The 18,101-nt window shown below is 36.6% G+C and overlaps 1 protein-coding gene across 2 annotated transcripts in view; it reads left to right on the top strand.

Annotated features, from left to right (window-relative positions):
- The window catches only part of LOC139983546 (ovostatin-like), a 39,558-nt gene extending 22,167 nt beyond the window's left edge, over positions 1-17,391 (top strand). For both annotated transcript variants that reach the window (XM_071997213.1, XM_071997286.1), the window contains 17 exons: positions 31-259; positions 1,879-2,107; positions 2,761-2,902; positions 4,378-4,493; positions 5,939-5,990; positions 6,560-6,652; positions 7,301-7,483; positions 7,877-7,958; positions 10,042-10,204; positions 10,928-11,002; positions 11,821-11,986; positions 12,395-12,612; positions 13,249-13,470; positions 14,111-14,235; positions 15,243-15,432; positions 16,557-16,662; positions 17,179-17,391. In XM_071997213.1, the coding sequence (XP_071853314.1) occupies positions 31-259; positions 1,879-2,107; positions 2,761-2,902; positions 4,378-4,493; positions 5,939-5,990; positions 6,560-6,652; positions 7,301-7,483; positions 7,877-7,958; positions 10,042-10,204; positions 10,928-11,002; positions 11,821-11,986; positions 12,395-12,612; positions 13,249-13,470; positions 14,111-14,235; positions 15,243-15,432; positions 16,557-16,662; positions 17,179-17,222 (2,435 nt within the window). In that variant the 3' untranslated portion in view covers positions 17,223-17,391. The remainder of the gene's footprint in view (positions 1-30; positions 260-1,878; positions 2,108-2,760; positions 2,903-4,377; positions 4,494-5,938; positions 5,991-6,559; positions 6,653-7,300; positions 7,484-7,876; positions 7,959-10,041; positions 10,205-10,927; positions 11,003-11,820; positions 11,987-12,394; positions 12,613-13,248; positions 13,471-14,110; positions 14,236-15,242; positions 15,433-16,556; positions 16,663-17,178) is intronic.
- Positions 17,392-18,101: the final 710 nt, after the last annotated feature.

The following is an 18,101-nucleotide window of genomic DNA, read 5'->3' as shown; positions in this document are numbered from 1 at the left end:
TTTTCCCTTTTTCTCTATTGTGATGCAAAGCTCGAACATCTACTCCTACTTATTACATGAGATACACACCTCACTCCAAACACTTTCCTACAGCGATGGGAAATCCTGGATTAAGAGGTGTACCTGGACCTGGTGGTCTCCCTGATTTCAATGTTGTGAATAGGGCTGACATAATACCTGAAGTACCTAAATCTGGTCCTATTTATCAACTTCGAACCCATTTCCCTGACACTTGGCTTTGGCATTTGTCCACGATAGGGTAAGTTGTTGTTATTATATCATTTACTTGACAGTCTGTTAGTATGTTCATTTCATATTATATGCTTAACTTCGGCTATATGTAGTGGGTCACAGTGTGTAGTCTGTGATCTTTATCTAGTGGGTCACAGTAGGTGGTCTGTCATATGATCAGGCATGCCTAGAATTTTACAATTTTAGCAACTTCCTTAAAAAATTGCAAGTGCCTTAGAAGGTCTGCAATCTAGAAACAATTTTTAACTAGCACTGTTGTGAATTACAACACTCATCAGTTATTGTACAGCAGGCTACATCTGATCGCAGCCCAACAATATCTGCTGAAAATGAGCAGTACTACGTAGTTATGACGATGATTAAGGAGACTTGTTAAGAAACAAATAATTATAAAATAAAATGGTCTTGATGTACACTGGAAAGCAAAAAGATGCAAATTCATGTCTTATTTTGCCACTGGCGAACAACAGGTAACTCAACCCCAAATTTCGAGGCCTGGCATTTTCATGGTAAATGTTCTTGAAAGCTTTGTCGATACAGATAGAGATATTATTGTTAATTTAAAGGTCCATGGAAGGTTTGTGTTTATGGAGGATTTAAATAATTAAAGATATTTCTTATATGAGTCTAAACCATCATGGATGGCCAGGGAACAGCGACGTAGCCAGGATGGTTCTTGTACATTTTCCAATGTCTGGACTTTAATACATTTGACGAACTTAACTGATGGACAATATAAACTTCCATATTTTGTAAGACAGCCAGATGTGCAGTGACCTAAAAATAAATATCGTTTTAGCGGTGCAATAATTATTTATAGGAAGTGTGTATCACGAACGATTGCTAGCTTAGCCTCATAACATTCGTTTCGTGCAACAACTTAGGAAGAATCATAGAAAGGATGAGAACGAACGTTGTCGACGTCGTTGTGCATACAGTTCGTGACACTCCATCGAGTGCAGTTAGGTAGGCAATGTGTATTTTATTACGCAGTGGCCAACTGTAGGCTTGTAATAGGCTATTGGCTAAATTTAGCTAATTGCATCTGCCAAACTATGTAAGTAGTTGAATCAGTAGGCCTGAATGTTACTACAATTATACTCGAGTAAACATTTTTTTCGACACTGAAAAGGGGGAGCAGTCTCTCCCCCTGCTCCCCCCCCCCTGGCTGCGTCCCTGTCAGGGAATAATTTGGTGAAGTCTCTGAACTGTCCCTTATAAAATACAATGGTTTCTGTGTGCACAAAACTGCTTTACATCTCCCACTTGTATAGCAATTTGACCATTTTTTATACGTTAGCATTTTGCGATACAATTCCCCATCAATTATTCTCAATTGGTGAACGGTTAATGAACCAAAGGAGAATGATCATGTGACATTCTAGTTTTGACCATTTAACATGTGAGTCGGCCTGTTGTGGTAATTAAATGGCAGTATATTATACAGTAAGCAAGAAGTGCGGACATTAAAAAAACACACATTCAAAAACTGTTGTGGTTACTTCATGTTCTCGCAAGTGTGTATTAATCTAATTAATCAGACCTTGTTACACTTTCAGTGAGTATTTATCAGTATTTGTCTGACCTTAAATCCTCATATTGCCATCATTTCTCATTTTAATTTAGCAAAGAAGGGGTAAGCACTGTCAGTCACACCGTCCCCCACTCCATTACTGACTGGGTCACGACAGGCTTCTGCACCTCTGCTGAACATGGAATCGGAATAGCAGAACCGATATCCTTACGTGTTTTCCAACCGTTTTTCATCTCAACCGTGTTGCCTTATTCAGTCATACAGGATGAAGAATTTCCCTTGAAGATAACAGTGTTTAACTACCTTAGTGAATGCTTCACGGTATGTGCATTCTTCGACCCAATTATGCTTAGGAAGTTTCATGCGTTGTTGGCATAAATTGTTTACTTTCGTTAATGTTAATTGTAATTGTTTCTGTTGTTAACTGGCCAGGTTGTTCAAAATCTCAGTGTAAAAGTTCTTAATTTTGGTTGTGAACCAACATGGATAATACTCTTTCATTCAATATTAACCTTTCTTAAATTGTTAGTTCAGTTGTTTTCTATGCTAGTTGCATATGTCTATTCTTCTACCCGTTCAATGCACTAATGGGGGTACATTGCAGGCCATGTTTTTCCAATTCATAGTAGAGCCAGATAATTAAAATCTTAAAACAGTCACTTGAAACGGTCTACCGAAACAGGTATAAAAATATTAACGTAAAGCTACCTTCCCTTTGCCATACTCTGCTTCAGGTAAGGAACATGACCGACACTTGTTAATATTAATCTGTTGAGGCTTATACTGCCAGATATTTCAACAAAACCAACTCAAGCACTTGATTTGTCTCAAAATGAAATAATGTTATAAAGCTCAACTAGTTTTAAGTTTGCTGTATTGATATATTTCAAGTAGTGTCTCGGTCGCTCATGTTTTTACATGTATTTCTACAGATATTAATAATCACTTTGTTGAAATGTATTTCTCCTCCAAAGGTGGTCGTGCGTCTTGAGCCTTCTTCCTACTTTAGCATACAGGATCAAGATTTCTTCAAATACCTGTGCGTGTGTGGAGGACAAGCTGGATCTGTTGAATTTAGCATAATACCACGAGTATTGGGCAAGATACCAATCATAGGTAAGCCATGTATGCTACAGCTATAGGTTTATTGGTCAAGACACCAATCATGTATGCTACAGTTATTGGTTTATTGTAATTATAATATTAACAGATATATGAGAGCAGCTTGATAATATTTACAGATATATGAAAGCAACCTGATAATATTTACAGAGATATGACAGCAGCCTGATAATATTTACAGGTATATGAGAGCAGCTTGATAATATTTACAGATATATGAGAGCAGCTTGATAATATTTACAGAGATATGAGAGCAGCCTGACAATATATACAGATATATGTGAGCAGCCTGATAATGTATACAGATATATGAGAGCAGCCTGATAATATTTACAGTTATATGAGAGCAGCCAGATAATATTTACAGGTATATGAGAGCTGCTTGATAATATTCACAGATATAGGAGCGCAGCCTGATAATACTTACAGGTATATGAGAGTAGCCAGATAATATTTACAGATATATGAGAGCAGCCTGATAATATTCACAGATATAAGAGCGCAGCCTGATAATACTTACAGGTATATGAGAGTAGCCAGATAATATTTACAGGTATATGAGAGCAGCCTGATAATATTCACAGATATAAGAGCGCAGCCTGATAATACTTACAGGTATATGAGAGCAGCCAGATAATATTTACAGGTATATGAGAGCAGCTTGATAATATTCACAGATATATGAGAGCAGCCTGATAATATTCACAGATATATGAGAGCAGCCTGATAATATTTACAGGTATATGAGAGCAGCTTGATAATATTTACAGATATATGAGAGCAGCTTGATAATATTTACAGAGATATGAGAGCAGCCTGATAATATATACAGATATATGAGAGCAGCCTGATAATATATACAGATATATGAGAGCAGCCTGATAATATTTACAGGTATATGAGCTCAGCCTGATAATATTTACAGGTATATGAGAGCAGCCAGATAATATTTACAGGTATATGAGAGCAGCCTGATAATATTCACAGATATATGAGAGCAGTCTGATACTATTCACAGATATATGAGAGCAGCCTGATAATATTTACAGATATATGAGAGCAGCCTGATAATATTTACAGGTATATGAGAGCAGCCTGATAATATTCACAGATATATGAGAGCAGTCTGATACTATTCACAGATATATGAGAGCAGCTTGATAATATTCACAGATATATGAGAGCAGCTTGATAATATTCACAGATACATGAGAGCAGCTTGATAATATTTACAGATATATGAGAGCAGCTTGATAATATTTACAGGTATATGAGAGCAGCCTGATAATATTTGCTGATATCAAGCAGTGATATGGGACTTTGGTTAGGAATAATGATCATAACAATTTGACCACCTCATAATTACGTTTTTAGGTCTACTGGAAGATACATGCAAGTGTAGTGTTCTTTCTACTGGCAAACAGCAATAATGACAATCGATTTATTTGTTTTCTTTGTCTTGTTGATAGCGCTTGGGGAATATATACCTCCTTCTCAAGATTTACCAGAGTGTGGAAAAACAGGGAACAGTATAGATGAACTATTAGATGTCTGGGATGCAGTGAATAGGACTGTTCTAGTTGAGGTATGTACAGTACTTATCATATCTGCAGTGTCGATACAAACTATAAAGGTCGAGGGACATGTGACCAATCTTCCAGACCTTTTGTTTTAAGACGTAGAAAATGCATTCCGATCTATGCAAGAAATGAACAAACTAAATATATATGACGAACTTGAGCTTTATTTCTAAACTGTACTTTTATTTATTAAGTATTTATACGTTATTGACAGGTATGTTTTTATTCCATTTGTGATGTCTTCATTAGGTATTGTGGTATAATTCTTGACCAGAAATTGATCCATCTCAGTCTTGTTCAAATTTGTACATTTATCACTTTCTAACATCACATTAAAGATTTGTGGCAAACTAGTTTGTATTGCATACTGATTACTTTCTGCAACAAACTTGATTAAGATAGTTTAATTGTGTAACTAGTGGGTATTAAAAGGCACATGACTTGCTTTGAAGCTTTGAAAGCTGGATCATTAAACTGTATGTTCTCAAAAGCTACTCTTCACCCAAGTCCTGCATGTGAGGTAACTGGTAAACACCAGATTGTGGCAGCACACTATGGGACTGAGAATGCACAGATATGGCTTACTTTAGTGTCCCAGGAGCATCTGTTTGAATGATGCAGACTAAGGTGTGTGCTTGTGACCAGGGATAAACTATTGTTATGTGTGTATAGCTGAACACTTTGGCCTTACTTCGATACTGTGACATTTCTTCACCATGTTTCAAGAAACATGAATTTTCTGAGGTACAAGCATAAACAAATGGCACTGTGAATAAGTGTCCTAGTTTGTAGAAATGTCTTCTTTGTTATAGTCGGTGACTGATATGGTTACTCCATTGAGTGATTGATGAGTTGGTTTACACTGTAGCTAACTTGGAATCAGGCCAGCCAGTTGGGACAATTTCCTAATGCTAATACCTCTCTAAACTGGTCTCCCATATATGCTTCAAAGCACTTGTACTGACAGTATGAACAGTTCCCAACCTTGATCTGATAGAAACATGATATTCATACTGCACATACTGACACTAGGGAGTGCTCCGAAAATGCGGGACATGACAGTAAAAAAAAAAAATTATAGTGACTGGGCGAGCAGGCGATACACCTTGCAACTTGTGGTGACCAGAATACCATCGCAGCATTTGGCAATTTAGTTAGTCTTTATCAATGTAGAATAGCAAGGCACATTCAGAGATCCACATAATGGAGCTACATAAGATCTAGTTAGCAGCTATACCAATACACAGGATAACCAAAATTTCGTTTTTGTCTCCGGGAATAGGGTAAAAATATTTATTGCAATGGTGGGAAAGGAACGAATCAAATTATTTTAAAAACAGATTTCTCCACTCTGCTACATTAGTTCAATCAATTGGTTATATTTTGATTTTTGTTTTTGTTTCTTATAAGATTTTTTCTTTGACTTTGTATCTTACTTTCCTCTTTAAAGGCAGAGGGTACTGAAGTTGAAAGGGCAATCAACTTCTTGATCTGTCCAGATGGTGAGAACTCACTACTCTTTTGCTTTTTGAATGATTTTGATCACAATTTTCATCACATTACCACTCCTATTGTTGTACATCACTAAAAGAATTCAGTACAGGTGAAAGCAGTACAGTCTGGATATTACAAGTCGATTGAAATTATGGTTTATATTTATGTTGTGTTTGGATCATCTAGTTTTAAGCAACGGGTGACTTAAAGTCCGCTTTCTGTAGTGCAACTAGTTGGTCACTCGGTGCTTCTACTGTGGTTTCCCCATAGCAACCACTTGATATCTGATGTAATGGAATGAGGTTTTGTCACTGATCTTATGAATTAATGGCTGCATATATACACAACGCACATCACAGCTTCCTCCTAACTAAGCGGTTTTCTCAAAAGGTAGTTCGCAGGCAAAATCCAGCCTACAAATAAAGATTCCAATCTGAACTGCTGTTTTAAAAAAAACCAGTTGGAGAAAGTGTAAATAATTATCCTTACAAATTTTGTGATTTTACCCCTTCCCCCACCAACCCTGCCCCCCCCCCATGATATCATCAAGTAAATGTCTCTTCTATAATAATTTCAGATGCTGAGGGTGGTTCGTTTCTCGAAGAAGTCTCTCTTGAATTTCCATTCAATACTGTCCCTGGAACAGGATCATGTAAAGTACAGGTTACAGGTACAGTATGTCCCTTTACCATGCATAACTGTACATGTATGTCCCTTTACAATGCATAACTGTACAGGTATGTCCCTTTACAATGCATAACTGTACAGGTATCTCCATTTACCATGCATAACTGTGCCTTTTTCTGGATAGCAACCACATGGTTCTCAACCTGGAGTCAGTGGACCTCTATTTCTGGGAGGACAGGGTGAATAGAAGGATCCACACAGGCTGGAAAAACAAATTGTTTGGGCCTTCTGAAAGTCAAAGGGGCCTCTTAAAATTATACTTATATGTTTACTCTCTCAATTTAGACAGACAGAACAAGTTTGAATTTAGGTGTCATCTCAGGCAAAGAAAATCATATTGATCATTTCTTCATTTCCAGCCATAATGAGGCTGAGGTCACATTTAAGATTCCATTGGCAAGGAGTTGTCAGTTTGAATAATGTCAGTCCTTGTGGCAATTTTCTTTTCAAAAGTAATCCTAAATGTTAAAGTACTGGTACTCATCATGCAGTACTCAGACGCTAAAGTTTAAAGTAGTTGGGTACTTGCTGAGGATGAATACTTTACGAGATGTAAAAGTAGTACATCATTCCTGAGTGTGGAGATAACATGAGAACATTCCTTTTATCGGAATCATTATTTTACTTTTAGGAAATGTTCTTGGCCCGGTACTGACAAATCTGGGATCCCTCGTTCGCATGCCCACCGGCTGTGGGGAACAGAACATGATTGGTTTCACACCTAACATCTTCGTCCTGATGTATTTGGTTCACACTAATCAACGTGTGAACTTTCCCGAAGTGTACAATCAAGCCAAGGAATATATGCAGATAGGTAAGTGGTCTCATTTCATTATTCCCCAGTATTGCTTTGCTCCTGCTGTTAATTAATTAATATCATGTTTTTAATCATTTCTGGTATTGGATTACCACCCCATCTCCAGTGTCCCACCCCACACCCCTTCAGCACTTAGTTATTTTTATCATAGTTAATTTCTAGCTATAATAACACTTCCTTGCAGCTAGTACATCTAGTAATCTTTACCTAATTTTGCGTATATTCGTACGCATTTGATATACATTCTCAAAAAGGAAAAGAAATAAGTGCTATGTTGAATTTATGAAACATAGTCGAAGTGAATCAAGTGTTACCTCCAGCTGATAACTACCTTGTGTGCATACAGTAGGTTTAGCTGATAGAATGTTACGCTTATGTTTTCTTTAACAGGATATGAGAGAGAACTTCAGTACAGGTTGAATGATGGATCCTACAGTGCATTCGGCCAGAGAGATGGCGAAGGAAGTACATGGTAAGTCATTAGTGTGTGGTACGTGAGTCATTATTGTGTGGTACGTGAGTCATTAGTGTGTGGTATATGAGTCATTAGTGTGTGGTACGTGAGTCATTACTGTGTTGTATGTGAGTCATTAGTGTGTGGTACATAAGTCATTAGTGTGTGGTACATAAGTCATTAGTGTGTGGTACGTGAGTCATTAGTGTGTGGTACATAGGTCATTAGTGTGTAGTACGTGAGTCATTAGTGTGTGGTACATAGGTCATTACTGTATGGTACGTGAGTCATTAGTGTGTGGTACGTGAGTCATTTCTGTGTGGCACATAAGTCAATGATGTGTGGCTTGTACTTCATAAGTGTGTGGTACGTAAGTCATAAGTGTGTAATACGTAAGTCATAAGTGTGTGATACATAAGTCATTAGTGTGTATGGTACATAAGTCAGTGTGTGGTACGTAAGTCATAAGTATGTCGTACATAAGTCATTAGTGTGTGGTACGTAAGTCATAAGTGTGTAATACGTAAGTCATAAGTGTGTGATACATAAGTCATTAGTGTGTATGGTACATAAGTCAGTGTGTGGTACGTAAGTCATAAGTATGTCGTACATAATTCATTAGTGTGTGATACGTAAGTCATTAGTGTGTGGTACGTAACTTATTAGTGTGTGAAATGTAAGTCATTAGTGTGTGGTCCGTATAGTCATTAGTGTGATATGTAAGTTATTAGTGTGTGATACACAAGTCATTAGTGTGTATGGTACATAAGTCAGTGTGTGTTACGTAAGTCATAAGTATGTCGTACATAAGTCATTAGTGTGTGGTACGTAAGTCATAAGTGTGTAATACGTAAGTCATAAGTGTGTGATACATAAGTCATTAGTGTGTATGGTACATAAGTCAGTGTGTGGTACGTAAGTCATAAGTATGTCGTACATAAGTCATTAGTGTGTGATACGTAAGTCATTAGTGTGTGGTACGTAACTTATTAGTGTGTGAAATGTAAGTCATTAGTGTGTGGTCCGTATAGTCATTAGTGTGATATGTAAGTTATTAGTGTGTGATACACAAGTCATTAGTGTGTATGGTACATAAGTCAGTGTGTGGTACGTAAGTCATTAGTGTGTGGTACATAAGTCATTAGTGTGTGGTACGTAAGTCATAAGTGTGTAATACGTAAGTCATAAGTGTGTGATACATAAGTCATTAGTGTGTATGGTACATAAGTCAGTGTGTGGTACGTAAGTCATAAGTATGTCGTACATAAGTCATTAGTGTGTGATACGTAAGTCATTAGTGTGTGGTACGTAACTTATTAGTGTGTGAAATGTAAGTCATTAGTGTGTGGTCCGTATAGTCATTAGTGTGATATGTAAGTCATTAGTGTGTGATACACAAGTCATTAGTGTGTATGGTACATAAGTCCTTAGTGTGTGGATTAAAATAACACCCTGGTATGTCCCATGTAACATGCTACAAAGTATGTATTCAAATTTCAGGCTGTTTTTATGTTCCATTGTGATAATCTTCAGGAATAATCAGGATAACCTTAACATTGATAAAAACATATATTACAAAGTTTTTCCTAATCATTGGTTTCTTTTCCCTCTATCAGTAGCTTTCAAATGTATTCGCACAGAGGGTCACATGAAGGGATTAACATTTCTACGATGCAGGGGGAGGGAGGGGGGGTTAGATGGTGGGTTGTGCCAGAGGGGGGCAGTTTAACAGGCCTGACAGTTATTTGAGATTAAGGTGTACACGTGTGTGCAGGGAGGCTGTATTCTCTTCAAATCCATGCAAAGAGTTCAAGCTGTGTATTACATCAATTAACTTAGTTGAATAATATGGCAGTCAACTCCAAGAGAACTAAATTGTGAAAATGAGTTTTGTCTGTCTGTTAAGATTAGATTAAGAGTAAGTACTGTGTGTTACAAAGCAAATTTCAGGGAATATGTTACTATACATAAAGCTGCGGCTAGTTTTGGTGCATTATAAATCCAGACATATTTCACAATGAATGTAAATCTACAATTTAAATTTAAGCGATGAATGGTATAATATATGTTTGCTACCCCCCCCCCCTTTTGTTTTGATTAGGTTGACAGCTTTTGTTCTTAAGTCGTTTGCAATGGCCTCAGAATTCATAGATATTGACAGCAGAGATATGGAAGTAACGAGGGATTGGTTGGTTAACAACGCCCTAGATGATGATACTGGATGCTTCATTCCACGAGGGAGAGTCATACACAAATCTATGCAGGTGTGTAAACCAATGCTGGTCATGCATGATGGCCTTATAATCATCTCATTTTGTTTTGACAAGGTCCCTACAACCACATCATAGATGAGGTGCATCTTTTCTACAATCATATTATTATCTTTAGAAAAGGTGCATTCTTTTCTACAAGTATTTATCCCTTTTGCAAAGAATGAGCCAATGAGACTTTTATTTGTCAACAAGTCAAAATAAATGCAAGCTTACAAGTTCACCCTATCGCCATAATGATAAACACCTCTGACAATAAGGTTCAAATTTTGCTTGCATCGTTTAGGCAATTTCATGTCAAAGGGTCATTGTTTTGTAAATGTGTTGCCATAGTGACACTCAAGGATGAAATTACCTCCACAAGTTTGAACTGATTTGTTCGTTTTGTTTTTACAAAGTGAGTGTAAACCGAAAGGGAGCGGTGCTAATATTCGTTCATATGTAGCATCTGGCCTTTTTTTTTTTGTGGAATAGCACGGCATTTGTCAAAAACCAGCTATATGAAGGAAAATTAGTAATGTAGTGAGTGAATAATGTAGTAAGTAAGAAAAAATAAATATTAAACATGTCGGGACAACTGCTTCATTTATATTCAAAATAGCTAGAAGTTGAAGTTGGAATTTGGCTGCGCGGGCAAATATAATTATCTTCATGCAAATAATTTCCCTACAAGAAGTTTAATGATGTGTTCTCTCTTATTTATTCTTCTTCTCACAGGGTGGTCACTCCAGTGGTGTAACCCTAACTGCCTATACCACTATTGCGCTGATTGAAGCTGGGGAACCAGCAACTGTGAGTAACATTTAAGTTTCTTACTTCATCTTTGGTTGTATTTTATATAGATTTTGGTAGTCAAATATCATATGGTTTATCCTGTAATATATCTAGGGGGACGGGTGGGGTATGTGTGGTTCCAGGGTTCCCACCTCATTATACACCAAACAGTTTATTGGCTCTCTGTATGTATCATAAATTGACTATCCTGACCAAAGTTTGAAACCTTTTTTTTTGGCCAATTTAAGTATTTTGTAAGGCTTTTTATATAGCCTTATGTATTTTCAAATTTTGGGCCAAAATCCTGAATGTATTGAATTGTTCCCAAAACCATGCGTAGGGTTTCAGTGTGCCGTTTCTGATTCTATACCAAGCTTATTATGAGCCCTCGTTATAAGGAAAATCAACATTCCGAATGAAGTTTGAAAACTTTTTAGCCAAAATAAATTATTTTGTATACTTTGATAATTTTTTTTAAATGTTGGGCTTAAATACTGATTTGCTTTTGATTTTTCCCAAAATCATGTGTGGATCCAGGGTGCTGTTTCTTATTCTATACCAAACATTTTGTGAGCTCTTGGTAGAGTAAATCAACATTCCGAATGAAAGTTTGAAAACTTCATTTTTGGGCCAAGAATTTTAATTCTTTACGAGGATTCCAAATGTTTCCCAAATCCCTTTGATCCATGTATATGAAAACCGTTATAACAATTTCTTAAACTTTTTAAATTGAATATTTATCTTCATTTTGCTGCACTGCTACTTTATCTCAGCATTGGACAAATATATGATACACAATGGCTGGTTCATTGAAATATGAAAAAATTGCCTTTCAGAGCACAGTCATGTTCCGAGCAGTTTATTGTTTATTCCGGGCTCTTGATGATGGAATAGACGATACCTACACCCTTGCCCTTGTTACATATGCTCTCGCAAAGGTGAATATCAACCCCATCTACCGATCAGGCTTGACCAAGTTACAGGAAATAGCTGTTACAGGAGGTAAGATGATAAGATGGTAATTCTGGTCAACTTTTCACTCTTCATTCATGCTTTTCTCTCAGAAATGTTGTGTTTCTAGTAAATCTCCAAAAGTTTGGTTCATGTAAAAATGATATATTTTCATCTTGAATAACAGCAGTATAATATAATATGAACCATTTACATAGCTAGCTCTTGATAAAGTAATCAAATATTCATTTAATACGTTGGTGTGCCATATTATATTATTGTTGCCATAGAGACGATGAAGAAAGCAACCTTTTTTTTTAAATTGTGCAACCATCACTGCAATTGTGCAGTCATCACTTTCACAATTTTTTTTTCCTCTGCGAAAGCATGTTTTCCAAATATGATATGAAAATGTTTTAATAAAAATATGTTTTAATATTTTTTTTTTTCACAATCCAGATGGCACGTTACACTGGACCCGCGATGATGCCCCTCCCTGTGAGGGGGCAGCAGACAGTTGCAAAGCTGATCCAGCAGAAATAGAGATGACCTCATATGTATTGCTAATCTATCTGGAGGCTAGCCAAGATGACCCACAGTTCCTTCTGGATGCACGACTAATTGTAGAATGGCTTAACGAGCAGCGGAACAGTCATGGAGGGTTCACTTCCACGCAGGTTAGTCTAATACCTTTACAGTCTGTTTCCTGTTTTTTAAATTATTGGTCTAATACACTGTAGTATTGATATTTTCTAATTCATGGATTGATCAGATTGTTCAGTACAAGAATGGCTTAATACTCGAGTTCTGTGTCGTGCAGTTGAATGACACAGTGTCTGTTTGAAAGTATATTCTGATAGTCCAACTTAAAGAGTCAACCTGAGAGTCCATCGCTGTATCGTTTTCACACTGTGCTGTGGGTAATGACCGCAGCTGTTTGTACTGACTGTACACTAGTGTCTAATTACCGATGGTAGCAAGTTGTGTGTGTATTTTCTGGTGGTGGTGTTAGCGGTGTCTAACACTTCTGTTACACCTCATTCAAAACTAGGTCAGATTACCGGCATTAGACGTTTCTATTTGCGCGAGTCTTTACACCCTTTAAGTATCTCTGATAACAAAGATCTCCTTACAAAATTAACTGATGCCAGTCATTACATGTTCCCTCTCTGTGTTGTCCTAACATTTTATCGGCATAAATCAACATTCAAAGATTTAATTTAAAGAAGAAACTTCCCATGTATAAAGTAGGCCACTGCCCTGATACTATAACCATTATGTCAGTATAGCGTATTGTTTGATTCTCATGACAGGACACAGTCATTGGGCTTGAGGCTCTGGCTTCTTACGCCGAACGTGTTCACAGCGATGACAAATCAGTCATTGTAGATATTTCCACGACAGAAGGTGACTTGCAGCATGAACATTGCGAGGTTACAAACGAGAATGATCTGGTCATGGAAGAATTTGACATACGACAGTGTCCTAATACATTGCGTGTATTTGGTGAAGGCGAAGGATGTGTCTTATTCCAGGTAACGCAGCTCGACATTATTATTCTATGTGTCGTGGATTTTGCCTGGAGTTTCAAACTTGATTAGATTAGCTGAAAGTACCTTATGTATAGAAAACACTGAAACTTTCTTTGCAAGGTCCTGCTTAATGTGTGAGAAACACTTCATAATAATAAATAAAGAAAATCATAATTAGCACAATATAGAAAGAGAAAAATCGGACAACACTTGATTTTAAATATAACGTAATAAGAATGCATGTGGGGAGTGCACTTCATTTAATGAGTGTAAGATTTACCTTTAGAATTATTATGCAAATGCTATTAACCCATCATAATTTTTGGTTATCACAAACTTAATTAACCCCAAAACAAAGATTGACATGTAACTTATTATATGTTATATGTTGTTAGAGCGTATTGCATCAACTGAGGGCTGATTATTTCTGTTGTTTTAAAATTTGAGACCCTGAGATCACTGCAGGTACCAATCCTAGGCTATTCTTGGCCAATCTGTTTTCAGTTTCTGTCTTAATCATTTAGCGATTAATTATGTTTGCTGCTATGTTGCTAACGATGGGTACGTATATGCTGTGTGAAAAAAAATTGACTGAAATTGCATTTCATTTAATAAATATGTCGGTTTAATTTATTTTCATCAGGCTGTGATGCAGTATAACTTGCCAGTTTTGCGAATTGTAAGTCAGTATTTTGATGTCCAGGTTGAAGCTAGAGATCACACTCCCCAGCAGGACTGTAGTAGAGTTTATCTGGATATAACAGTATCGTGAGTATACAATCATTGCTCAACATTTATTTAATTTTAATGCAGTGTAGTTCCGATATAGCGTTGACTTATTGGAGGTTAGAATGTGCTCTTTGTGTGCTTTGAAATGGAGTGCCTCGATTTGCAAGCATTCCAAATGAAAAAATATTGTCATCTGTGGCATAAATTTAGAGCTAAACAGCTTTTGATGCTAATTTTAGCACACTTCCACATCTTAGTGTTCATGAAACGGAATTTAATTTGTAACAACAGAATCAGTGAAATGTTATATAAAACAAGCTTATGTCAAAGTATATTGTTTATTTATTGATTATTATTTGTTGATTGAAAGACAATCCAGTGAGCAGGGAATCAAAATGAAGCAATGGTATAAGCAAACCTAGTTTCTTTTTTCGCGGGATATTTTGGGGTTGTGTGCTATAAAATATTGAATTGGACCAGCAAACATCCATCATCTCTAGTGAAAATTACGCCCTCATTTCTTGCTTATCAAAACAATGACGACTATGCAAAATTAATTCAGAATTTGAGCCTTCGATTGCCCATTTCCTACTTGGTGAACTTCACCCACTGGTGCAAGGATAATTACCTTGGTGAACTTCAATCCCTGGTGCAAGGATAATTACCTTGGTGAACTTCAATCCCTGGTGCAAGGATAAGTACCTTGGTGAACTTCAATCCCTGGTGCAAGGATAAGTACTTTGTTGAACTTCAATTCCTGATGCAAGGATAAATTTCAACAATGATGAGAGGTTTACACTAAAGAGAGGTTTAAGCAATGCATTTTATCGAATATCATGAAAACATTAAAATTAGGAAAATGATGGCAATTTCACAGAAAAGGAGATAAGTGCTCTGAAACTGAATTGCTTGCATGGAATTCAAACTAGGCTGAAAGAATAACAATCTTGAATTTGTTTCTAGAATATGAAAGTTTACGATATATAGGCTTGTTCCATATTTGTGCTTTCAACTTTGGATTTTATCTTTTTATTCTCCTCCTTCAGATATTTAGACGCACAAAACGAGTTTACCAATATGGCCGTAGTCGACGTAAAGATGGTATCAGGTTATTCAGTGGATACAAATGAGTTGGAAAGATACATCGATTATTTATACTCAACTGGACAAGACATTGGCTTGATGAGATACGATCACTTTGAGGAAGGCAAACCGTTCTCGTTGTACTTCAATCAAGTAAGATTCAATAACTGTATTTAATTTGAGAACCCCAAACCGTTCTCGTTGTACTTCAGTCAAGTAAGATTCAATAACTATACTTACTTAAGATATACTTAAGATATTCTCCTTATTGTTTATAAATCACTTATTAGGACATGGTCCAATGTATATTTCTGACTTATTACATATTTATGTCCCCTCTCATAATCTAAGATCCAGCTCTCAATTTTTATGATCTGAAATTAAGTCCAAACATTCTTGGGGGGGGGGGTAGATCATTTATTGTTTCTGCCCCTCGCTTATGGGACCAACTCCCCTTAAAAATCAGACAAGCATCTACTCTCTCTAACTTTAAGAAGAGCATCAAATCCTTCTCAATGACAAAAGCTTTTAAATAATCTTGAACCATTAAGTTTTTCTTGTCATTGTTTTGTGTTATTTGTATCATTTCTAATTGTCAATTGCGCCATGAACATCCTTTGAGTGGTGTACGTGTGCGCATTATAAGCCGTATTATTATTATTATTATTATTACTCATTATTTCTATTTTGTAGTATATGTTCAAGTGCTGTTGTTTTATAGTACAAGGTTTGAAGATTATTTAGAACCAACAAATCATCGGTATGGTAACTGAAGATATAAAGCACATCCAATCAGCAGCAGTTTCATGTTTACATTACATACCAGTACTGTAGAATAATAGCTGTGTGTAGCTGCTTGCTTGCTGATTCATTATTAGCTAAATTATGCTAGCTGTGATGGTAATTATATTCAATTGAAATTGAAGATTAGGTTCAACCTAAAAGGCATAGAAAGGAATCATTCCAATATACATATTTGGGGTATATAAATCTTTTACATGCTTAATTTAAATATGCAATTCCTGTCAGAACTCTCATTATTCAGAATATGTCACTATAGTGAAATACTTGAATTGTTCACATATAAGCATGATGTTCTGATGCTCAAATCTCAAGGTGGTTAATATGTTAGATGTGAAACACTTTACCCGTCCATGCAAACGCACTGCTCATAAAGCAAGCATATAGAGGCATGCAACTATTAAACCACCCCGTAAAGCTGTAGAGAGTGAAGTCGATGCCTCCTTATTCTCAATTCTATTACTGTTCTCTTGTAGTTTTCACGAGGGTACTCAACCAGTTTTGTTCTGGTGCTGAAGAGGGATATCCACGTGAAGAATACTAGACCAGCTTTCATCAAAGTCTACGACTACTACGAAGGTGGTGAGTGTTACATCACCGATTATTATGTTTATTTTTTATCTGTATGACGTAATCAATATGGATGCATGCTCACAAGAGACTGAAGTTACCTGAAAAGTTGCTCACATTAAACCACGTACATTAAATAACAGAACTGGCAGAAAACAAGATAAGAGCAGCATTTTATTTGTCTCTAGCTGGCCATAATAAAAAAATAGTGTGATTTATTTTATAGTAATACAGATCTATTTTAGTGACTTCCTTGTCATCTCACATTATAGTCAGCATATATGAAGAAAAATCTCTTTAAAATGAAAATATTTTATGTGGCTTCACAATCTAGTATGAAAAAAATAAAACTTGGCTCAACCACTCAAACCAAACTGATTTATTATTCTAGGAACTGTGAGCTTTGGTATTGTGTTATTGGTTCTTATTTCTTAAAATTTCTTGTTTAATAGATATAGTCCGTCTAACAGTAAAATCTTTGAGAACTAATTTGCCCAGTAAAACAGCGCCTTCTTTATTTTTCCACAGGTGTTGTGACGTACAAGTCCTACCACCCTTGTTCACAAGATTAGACCCAGTCCATCCAAGATCTTGCCTTCACAACTTTGAATAAATCCCAAAGGAAAATCCCTATCAAGCAGCTGTCCATTTTATACTTATTTTTACATCATTTGTTGCCATGAACTGTATGTGCAGATTTAATCTAATGTTGACCAATAAACTAAGCTGTGTTTTCTGAAATCATGTCATCCGATTGATTTTTTTTGCCAAAGCAGTCTAATAATATCCGAGTAGCTGGTTCGGCAAATTTGTTCCATATCTTTCAGCCCCCAATATCATAGGCTTGGGAGGGGAATTTTGTGTATTTCTACATAATACACAAGTTAGTTATATGCTGTTGAAATGTTCATCTCAGAGAGGCTGGTGTCCTTACCACACTGATATGAAAGTAAGCTTTGATCTGTATGGTTGCCATTGTGATTTTCTTGTCAACAGACTTCCACCATGAGTCTTGATGCCAGCAGTTATCAGGATAGTGAATAATGAATAGGTCTTAGCTCCCTCTATGCAAGGGCTCTATCATCAGCAGGTATCAGGATAGTGAATAATGAAGTGTTGGTATGTCGGTACTGCTAGGTCTCAGCTTCCCTCTTTGGTAATGACTGTCCTTTCATTAATGTGGATAATAGGAACATATCTGGCACCCTGTATACCATCTCCTGGTTCACCAGTACTCCCCACCAACCTCCCTCCCATCTCCCACCAAATCTTGACTAGTTATGTCATTGCTGTGCTGCAAAATCTTGATCAAACCTAGATCAAATGAGTCTATACACCATCCATATTGTCTTCCAAATCCAAGGTGCTCAGAGGCAGGGGGGGGGGGGGGGGGGAGAAGGGGCATATGGCATTAGTTGCTTAAGTTTAAACATGTGGACTTATTATTTGAG

Source organism: Apostichopus japonicus, chromosome 1 (assembly GCF_037975245.1).
Source record: "Apostichopus japonicus isolate 1M-3 chromosome 1, ASM3797524v1, whole genome shotgun sequence".
In the NCBI taxonomy this organism is placed as follows: domain Eukaryota; kingdom Metazoa; phylum Echinodermata; class Holothuroidea; order Aspidochirotida; family Stichopodidae; genus Apostichopus; species Apostichopus japonicus.
This window is presented reverse-complemented; position numbering and strand designations above follow the sequence as displayed.